Here is a 9,793-nt window from a genome sequence, read left to right on the forward strand (position 1 = left end):
GGGGGGGGGTGGGAGGAGAAAGGTTTCTTATGCTCACAACAACCTGTTATTAGTATGTCTGTCACTAACCAATAAACAAAGGCTTAGTGTAGCCCATCTGAATGGGAAAGCATCAGCAGTTAAAATTTGGTGCTCCTGTTGAATTCCCAGCTTAAGGAAATTTGGGCATGAAATAAATTTACAGGTGGAAAGAGAAGAACAAGTCCCAAGGGCTATGGAAAGCACAGCAGACTTCAATTTTTTTTTTCCTTCTTTGAGATGGAGTGTCATTCTGTCACCCAGGCTGGAGTGCAGAGGCATGATCTCAGCTCACTGCAACCTTCGCCTTCTGGGTTCAAGTGATTCTCCTGCCTCAGCCTCCCAAGTAGCTGGAATTACAGGCGCCTGCCACCACGCCTGGGTAATTTTTTGCATTTTTAGTGGAGATGGGTTTCACCATGTTGGCCAGGCTGTTCTCAAACTCCTGACCTCAAGTGATCTGCCCGCCTCGGCCTCCCAAAGTGCTGGGATTACAGGTGTGAAACACTATGCCCAGCCTAGACTTAGATTTGAATCCCTACTCTGCCATTTGTCCCGAACAATTATCTACATTCTCTAAACTCAGCTTCCTCATCTCTAAAAAGAGGACAGTCATTCTCTCTTCCCTGGGTCATATAAGGATACAATGGACAAATGTTCATGTCCTTGGATGCAGCAAAAGTCAGTAAATGTTGGCTTAAATACTAGAAATGGGGGTTGGTTTGAAGGAAATGAATAAAACTGGTAAGAGCCTGAGTATCTGGGTATACCTGTAATAGGAAAAAGGGCAAAATGCATGGAGCACTGGTGAAGCATTACATTTATGAGAAATATGAGCTCTTAAATATGGACAACTTAATGAAATGTAAAACTAAAGAGACTCAGCCAGACATGGTGGCTCAGGCCTGTAGTCCTAGCACTTTGAGAGGTCGAGGTGGAAGGATCACTTGCGGGCAGGAGTTCAAGACCAGCCTAACATAGTGAGACCTCTGTAAAAGAATACATATATTACACACACACAAAGAGACTCAGTAAAAGGTGATTACATTTGTATTGGAGCAGTCTCAAATTGTTTAGGAAGGAAAAGATCTTCTAACTGTTATCAGGAAGTCCTCTTCATTAAAAGAAGCTACAATTTAACTCTGTCTTCCCCTGAAATAACAGAGCATTCTATACAAGTGATGTGAAATCCACATATTTTAATATACTCTGACATCAGAATAGAGACAACAGAGAAGAAATGTCTTACCCTCTAGGGTCTCTTCTGGATTCTGAAAGACACCTATATGCTACATAACCCTCTGCCAAATAGCACAGCTTATGGGGCTGCCCTACAAACTGCATTAAGCCCCCTGCCTCCAGTCCTGCCTCTGGAAGCCCTTTTCTGGCCACTACAACTTCCACACAAACTGGACAAAAAGCAAAGTAAGTACATTAACTTACAAAGCAAAGTAAATACATTACTTTATCTTATTATCAGAACTCCTAAGTGAGGTAAGGCAGGGATTATTATCCTCCCTGCTATAAATGAGGAAACTGAGGCCCAGAGAGAAGAAGCAGTTTGCCCAAGGTCACACAGCAAGTCTACAACCCAAGTGGCACTAAAACTTAGCTTTTCATATCTTATCCCAATATGTAAGACTGAGGAGGATCTTGGGGTTTCCATGCAAAACTCTAGGCAACAGTAATCCAGCTAGAACACAAGATCATGAATTAGATGACTTAAAGCTTAAAATGGAGCTGTCTTTGATTGTTTCATCTATAATTCAGGCATGCCACACAACATAAATAGCCTTTTCTGTTAGAGTATAAACGTGCATAATGGCTTGGCCAGTCTGGGGGAAAAAATTGTTAAGAGACATGTTTAAGGCTAGATAGTCAATATATAAATTTCAAAAGTGGACCCAAAACAAAGTACCCCCAAAAATTATCTTCAGAAGGATGCCACCATAATATCAGGCAGGGAGAGAGCAAAGTCACAAGAATACATCTAGCTAGAGAGGCCCTGATCTTTAAAATTGGGACTTCTATAAAAAGTAAAAAACCACCACTTTCTCAACCAATTATTATTGCCAGTAATTTCCCCCCCACTATAAAGAAATATGAAAATGAAAATGACCAGTAAATCCCAGTTTCCAAATTCTCGGTTACTTACCAAAGGTTCCAAAGTGCTGATATCTTTCAGTTTATTTCCACTTAAGTTTAGATGTGTGAGATTTGGAAGTTTTTCAGCTAACATGTCCAGACCTCCAAAGATTCTATTTTCACTGAGTTCAAGCTGCAAGAGAAAATGGATACAGCACAAACACAAATACACAAAGAGAAAAACAAATCATTTAAGGTATTATAAGTAACCAATACAGTTCTCAAATATGTATCAAGATCAAATGATCCATATTTCTATCAGGGCATGCGTGTTCATTTTGTTTAAATCCAAATAATTAACAGCAGAAGGAAAGGTCAGAAGTATTGTGTTTTCCTAATCAGCTGCTACTAACAGCTTACTCAAGAACTGGTCTCTAACATCAGCAAATAAATTTTCCAACTTAAAAAGTAGGTCAAAACCAATTAGAATCCTTTGACAAGTTGTAATACCCTATACCTGCCAGAAAGGGTAAATGGTTTAATAGTCTGTGCATTCTGAGCAGCTTATTTTGTGTGCCTTCAAAGCTTGCAATGCCCACTTGAAACCTAATTTCTGGACAATACTGACATACACTGTGGAGTTCTACACCTGGAAGCCACCAGGGAATGTTGCTCTGAAAGCTACGAGAGAGGGACGGGCCCTACAAGCCCATAAAGAAGCTTCATAACCTCAGGAAAGGGAATGGGTCAACAGGGGCAGGTTTATGAAACCAGCTCCCTGGAGGCCACATCTTGCATAAACCTGGCACTAGCCTTTATTAGAACCTACTCTAATTTCTAAGCTGCAAGTCAAGTAGCACAGGCAAGTAATGTGCCAATGAGGGAATGAGCATTCACCAAGGAATATTAGAATCTTAGAGTAGAAAGAATTGGAGCCTGGAAAGCATTGTGAAGAACATCTAATTCAAGCTCTTCCTTTTGCAGGCATGAAAACTCGGCTACACAGCTGGTTCTAATTCTCTCTTTTAAAGTGCCAACAATAATAGTAACTTTAACCCTTACATAGTATTTAAATGCCAGGCACTGCTCAAAGCACTAGAAACACCTTAACTCATCTGATCTCACAAAAACTCTATGGGGTAGGCAGAATTACCACTCCTGTTTACAGATGAGGAAAATAAACTTGCTCAAGATCACCCAGCTGTTACCATAGTGGGCCTATGATTTAAAGCCAGACAGGCTGGCTTCATAAATATCCATGTCCTCCTTATTATGCTACGTACCTAGAATAGCATGAAAGCTTCATGTAATAAAGTCTTTGCCACGCAATGAAATGTACTACATGATGCAGAGTAGAGTAACTTTTAAAAATATGAGTATTTGCTGAAAAACTGAGTTAAAAAAACAAGTCAGCTGCTTAAGGTGTTGTTAAATATTTCAGAAGAGGAAAATACAACATTTCAAAACAGTTTTTTCCTTTCAATGGAATATTTCAGTGAAATACCCACTCATGGTCTAGGTTTAAAAACATAAGCCCATAAATAGAGTCAAGTGTTAGCTTTATTGGTGATTTTAGTAAATCAAATAAAAACAGAGCTCACTTTTCCTGACCCATGTTTTAAACCATGTGGTTAGAATATCACATATACATGTAACATCCATATCCTTTTAACATGTGTATCTCAGGGAGTAGGAATAACAAGGCAATCTACCAAAACAAGGCAGTCTACCAAAACATGTATTAGCATATTTATTTTGAAATGAAATAGATGTGTAAATTTAGAAAATTTGTGACATTTACACATCAATTTTTTTTCAGTACTTATTTCTTGTTAAAAACAGTTTCTGGGCCAGGCACAGTGGCTCATACCTGTAATCCCAGCACTTTGAGAGGCCGAGGTGGGCTGATCACCTGAGGTCAGGAGTTCGAAACCAGCCTAACCAACATGGTGGAAACCCCATCTCTACTAAAAAAATACAAAAAGTAGCCGGGGGTGGAGGCGCATGTCTGTAATCCCAGCTACTCAGGAGGCTGAGGCAGGAGAATCGCTTGAACGTGGGAGGCGGAGGTGGCAGTGAGCCAAGATGGGGCCACTGCACTCCAGCCTGGGCAATAAGAGTTAAACTCCATCTCACAAACAAAACAAAACGAAACAAAACAAAACAACACCAGTTTGTGTTCTGGAATAGGAATAAAATAAAGTTATTGATCATGAGTACACTCAACCTGCCTTTAAGCATGATTCCCTCTCATTAGCCCTATAAGTGAAGTGATTCATGTTTAAATGTTAAAAGATTTTAATTCATGTACTTAACGCCCACCGCCCCCCCCCCCACAAAACCAACAAAAACAAAAGCCCTGTCCTCCTCAGAACTCAAGCAAGCTCTATTCAGAATTCAGAAAGGTTTATTAAAGTCCCTATAAAAATGGTCACTGATAGGCTGAATTTCTGAGTAAGAGACCAAGAGTAATTTAGGAAAATCAGAATGCTAGGAAAACAACACAAAACACACACTAAGGATCTGCTAGCATCAAGTTTATGTAAATAGATGCTAAAAAGCTATCCTATGTTTAACTGGGCTAATCAGCGCTTCCAATGTCACTGATAAACCATGCAAATATGAAAGGATTATACTTGAACCTCTAGTATATACTTAGAAGGGGAAATTTCTTTCTTATCAGAAATGGTCACCTGAAACTCATGAAGACTGCCTGAGCATTTATTAATATTACCTAACGCAAGGCAAATAAAGCAAAACAAAAAATACTTCTACTTTTTAATTCATGTATTATACTTTTTTTTTTTTTTTAAATCAAGACAGAGTCTTGCTCTGTCACCTAACCTGGAATGCAGTGGCGCGATTTCGGCTCACTGCAACCTCAGCCACCGCCTGGGTTCAAGCGATTCTCGTGCCTCAGCCTGCCGAGTAGCTGGGACTACAGGCGCGTGCCACCGTGCCCAGTTAATTTTTTTGTATTTTTAGTAGAGACGGGGTTTTGCCATGTTGGCCAGGCTGGTCTCGAACTCCTGCCTCCCACCTTGGCCTCCCAAAGTGCTGGGATTACAGACATGAGCCACCATGCCCGGCCTCATGTATTATACTTAACCCACTCCACCCCCTGCAAAACAACAACAAATAAACAAACCCCAATACCAAAAAACTAACTGTCCCACTCAGAACTCAACCAAGCTCTAGGAACAACCTACCTTTGCCCAAGTTTGATTGTGTTTCCTTCTACGTGTGCCTTAGTTTAAATAAAGGTACAACTTAACTTTCCTAGTAAAGTGAATATTGAAATGGCAGAGAATTCTGCAAGACTTATATAACCACATATCTTTTCCTATACAATGGAAATGATAGGGGGTTAGGAGATACGGGTTATAGTTTTGGCTCTAGTACTAACCACTTCTGTGGGTGGCTTTCGGCAAATTACTACACTTTTCTGGGACAATTGTTGTGCCTATAAACTAAGGGGCTGGGTTAGAGGAGCAAGGTTTCTTCCAGTTCTGACGTTCTGGGACCCTGTGACAGTTAAATGTGCAATGACCAGAGAAAACATTTTTATGTAGCATTTGGTCCTTTTTTCCGAAAGGACAGAGAATTGGTTTTATAACAATTAACAAATAAATTACTCACAAAATACAGTAATTATTCTTCCTAACTTCTATTTACTGAGCACCCAACATACATTATTTCCAAACATCACAGCAATTCTGCAAGGTCAAGTAATACCACCAGTTTACAGGTGAGGAAATTGGGCCTTAGAGAGATTAAGTAACCTGTAGAAGTGCGCCCATCAAGGAAATGCTAGGGCTAGAATTCAATCCCATATCTGGCCAGTTCCAAAGGCCATGTGCTTTCTGCTACACTAAGTACTTCCTTACAGGTAAAATCATACATTTTCCCTTCCCAGGATCGTTCTCTTTTACCGTTAAAGAAAAGCACTTACCTTTTCAATTTAGGCAGCTTGGGGAGATTTGAAACTGAGATCAAGCCTACATTTATTAAACTGAGGAACTCTAAGTTCACAAATTCAGCTGTTAAGCCCTCAATTTTTCCATCATTTGATTTGCAATTGTCCAAGACAAGTTCTCGAACCTGTAGATGACAAAGAAAAAAGGATAAGCTCTCAAAAACACATTGAAAACAAATAATGCAAAACCTTCTACCATAAATATCCTGCAAACACACCCATATATACAGGCAGCCTCTTACTCAGACCTAGATCTTAGTTATAAAAAGATAAAAACTGATTAAGCCTTCAGTAACAATATACTGACAGATTCAAAGATGGAATATTACTCCATGGGTACAAACACACTCTTTATTTTTCCAGAAACAGAAAGTATACTTCTTAAGATATTAAGTGAAATAAGTGTATTCCCCTTATTTCTTTTCTCCAGCCTGTTCCCCAAAGGGCAGCTTTTATCTAAATGCAAATGCAAAGTGAAGACACCCTGTAGGCTGGTTCTACCTTAAGGCCCAGAAGATGACCACTGGAAAAGAGGAAAGCTTTATGTTTCCTATCAAGACCACTAAGAGATTCTGGCTAGAGGTTTCTGCACCAACACACTTTCCAACTCTGGTTTTATTAATCTTTGCCAAGATTATCTTGACACTGGGAAGAAATCAGGATGCAAGAGTCCTTACTTCAAAACAAAGATCAATCTGCGTTGCACATTTCTAGGAGAGAACTGCTAGATAATAAATTAAATTTCATTTTCAGGCTACACAGTCTCCTTTTTCAGAATTTAAGTCCATCCAAGAGTATCACATCTGGCCGGGCACAATGGCTGACGCCTATAGCCCCAGCACTTTGGGAGACTGAGGTGCGCAGATCACCTGAGGTCAGGGGTTCAAGACTAGTTTGGCCAACAAGGTGAAACCCCCTCTCTACAAAAATACAAAAATTAGCCAGGCATGATGGCGAGTGCCTGTAATCCCAGCTACTCGGGAGGCTGAGGTGGGAGAGTGGCTTGAACCTGGGAGGAGGACGTGGCAGTTAGCCGAGATTTCACCACTGCACTCTAGCCTGGGCAACAGAGTGAGACTCTGTCTCAAAAACAGTATCACATCTGATGATTTGAACTTTTTAATATTGATTACTTAATAGTCTACATGCAGATCCACCACAATAATCCACGTTGCCATTCTTGCTCTATGATCATCCTGAAAGTTGCAACTTTTTAGCCCACTTTGATCTACTCACAGTGATGCAAATTACCGTTCTAACTGCACCAACAAAGGCATTCTTTTAGTGAACCTACCATATTTAATAGCATTAATTAAGCACGTATATTGTAGGGAGATGCTGATAGTCTGAAAAGAGAATATGAGCTATTAACAGTGTCCTCATCCTCTCATACAACATCCAATGATGCTACTCTAGTAATTGCTATCAATTATAGAGTACTTAATCATTTATTATTTTTACCACCACTCTCCTTCCCCCATTTACAGAGAAGGAAACAGATTTCAAGTCAGCAATACCCACAATATAGTAAGTGCCTAAGCACTTCTCACTACCCTGTCTACTTCCTCTTCAGAAGCCAGGCATCCTTTTTACTCTTTACATCCACTTACTTCTTCCCTTCCTTCCACTTTTATTTAGGTATCTCTGCCATTCTTCCCTTTTCTGATAAGAAATGAGCACATCTGAAAACTCAATAGGTCAACTCTGACAAAAGCTAGGCTCTGGAGACAGATGCCTGGGATCGAATTCTGGTTCTCCTCTGCCACTAAGAACTTGTGTGACCTTGTTTGAGTCACTTAACTTCTCTGTGCCTCAGTTTCCCATAAAGTGGAGATAATAGAACCTACCTCACAAAGTTGTAAAGACTAGGGCTTGGAACATTATAAATGGCCAGAAAGTAACCTCTGGGTAAAGAGAATGGAAAATGTCAGAGACCTTTGCTGTTTACTTTACTTATATCTGTACTAAATTTTTTACAAGCATGTATTTATTCTGTATTAAAAAGAAACTAAACATAAAACCAACGAACCATTAAAACTTTAGAAAGGTCAACTGCCATCACCCACCCACGTAAACAGTATACTGCAATACAATTAAAATGTTCCCATTTACCTTGGGAGATTTTCTAAAATTCTATCCAAAATAATCCAAAAATGTTATACAAAACACACCAATATGCCAAAAATGAAGTGAAGAAGAATTAGAGTTAGCCATATTGCCTCTCAGCTCACAGAGTGAAATCACCTCTTAAAGACATTTCTTTCAACTTGCAAAATTCCACTTTAACCACTGCAAGGCGTCATCAAAAAGTACCAGAGGACTCAAACGCAGGTTAAAAAATTGTGTTTGCTGCCTGGGCTTGGTGGCTCATGCCTGTAATCCCAGCACTCTGGGAGGTCAAGGCGGGTGGATCACCTAAGGTTAGGAGTTCAAGACCAGCTTGGCCAACATGATGAAACTCCATCTCTATTAAAAATACAAAAATTAACCAGGGATGGTGGCATGTGCCTGTAGTCCCAGCAACTCGGGAGGCTGAGGCAGGAGAATTGCTTGAACCTGGGAGGCAGAAGTTGCAGTGAGCTGAGATTGTGCCACTGTACTCCAGCCTGGGTGACAAAGGAGACTCCATCTCAAAAAAAAAAAAAAAAAAAAAAAAAAGTCACTGCTAGACTAAGCTTCATGATCACAGGGTCATGTATATTCCAGTTACCACTATATCACTGTATAAGAGCCTACATAACTGCTGAATGAGGAAAAAAATGGTCACAGGTTTGTCAGCAATATTGTACAGAGGTTTGTGACACAATTGCGGGGAACTAAGATGAAAACCTGGACATAAAGGGGACCAACTTTCTGATCATAGAGTATTTTTTAATAGCCAAAGAAATTACAGTGTGTGGATATACTATAAATCATTTTACAATCCTCCCTGTTGAACATTTGTGCTCAATTTTCCCTACTATAAATAATGCCATATCTTTACTTAAAATGTCTTTTGTGTTTGGGACTGTGTCTTCAGAATCCATTGCTAAGTGAAAGAATACAAACATCTGAGTCTGTTATTAGTTAAGAGTTCTTTCTTTAAAACGTCAACTTCTCCTTTAAATGAGTAGTTCATTTTAACTGCTGCAAAATTATTTTCCGATTTGACTGTTACTTTTTGTAACCTCTCGATTATGGAAATTCTGGCTATTTGCATTATCTTGTTCTTGAGGATATCTTCTATCGTTTTTACCCTAAGTGAGGAAAAAATAAATACCCCAGCAGAAACACTAACAAAGGACAGACAAGCTCTTAAAAGACAGAAATAGCCAACACTAAAAAAACTGTTCAAGGCCAGGTGCAGTGGCTAGTGCCTACAATCCCAGCGACAGAGACCCAGTTAAAAGAAAAAAAAAAAAAAAAAGTTTGGCTGGGCATGGTGGCTCACGCCTATAATCCCAGCACTTTGGGAGGCCGAGGCGGGCAGATTACCTGAGGTCAGGAGTTTGAGACCAGCCTGGCCAACATGGCGAAATCCCATCTCTACTAAAAATACAAAGAAATGTGCCGGGCATGGTGGTGTGCACCTGTAGTCCCAGTTACTCGGGAGGCTGAGGCAGGAGAATGCTTGAACCCATGAGTCGGAAGGTTGCAGTCAGCCGAGACTGCACCACTGCACTCCAGCCTGGGCAAAAGAGCAAGATTCCGTCTCCAAAAAAAAAAAAAAAAAAA

At 40.0% G+C, this 9,793-nt stretch overlaps 1 protein-coding gene across 4 annotated transcripts in view; it reads right to left on the reverse strand.

Annotated features, from left to right (window-relative positions):
* Positions 1–9,793, reverse strand: part of ANP32B (acidic nuclear phosphoprotein 32 family member B) — a 32,392-nt gene that overhangs the window by 14,620 nt on the left and 7,979 nt on the right. For all 4 annotated transcript variants that reach the window (XM_017887584.1, XM_017887585.1, XM_017887582.1 and 1 more), the window contains exons 2-3: positions 6,057–6,204; positions 2,174–2,298 (exon numbers count right to left, since the gene is read on the reverse strand). In XM_017887584.1, the coding sequence (XP_017743073.1) occupies positions 2,174–2,298; positions 6,057–6,204 (273 nt within the window). The remainder of the gene's footprint in view (positions 1–2,173; positions 2,299–6,056; positions 6,205–9,793) is intronic.

Source organism: Rhinopithecus bieti, unplaced genomic scaffold (genome assembly GCF_001698545.2).
Source record: "Rhinopithecus bieti isolate Rb0 unplaced genomic scaffold, ASM169854v2 scaffold_16773, whole genome shotgun sequence".
In the NCBI taxonomy this organism is placed as follows: Eukaryota; Metazoa; Chordata; class Mammalia; order Primates; family Cercopithecidae; genus Rhinopithecus; species Rhinopithecus bieti.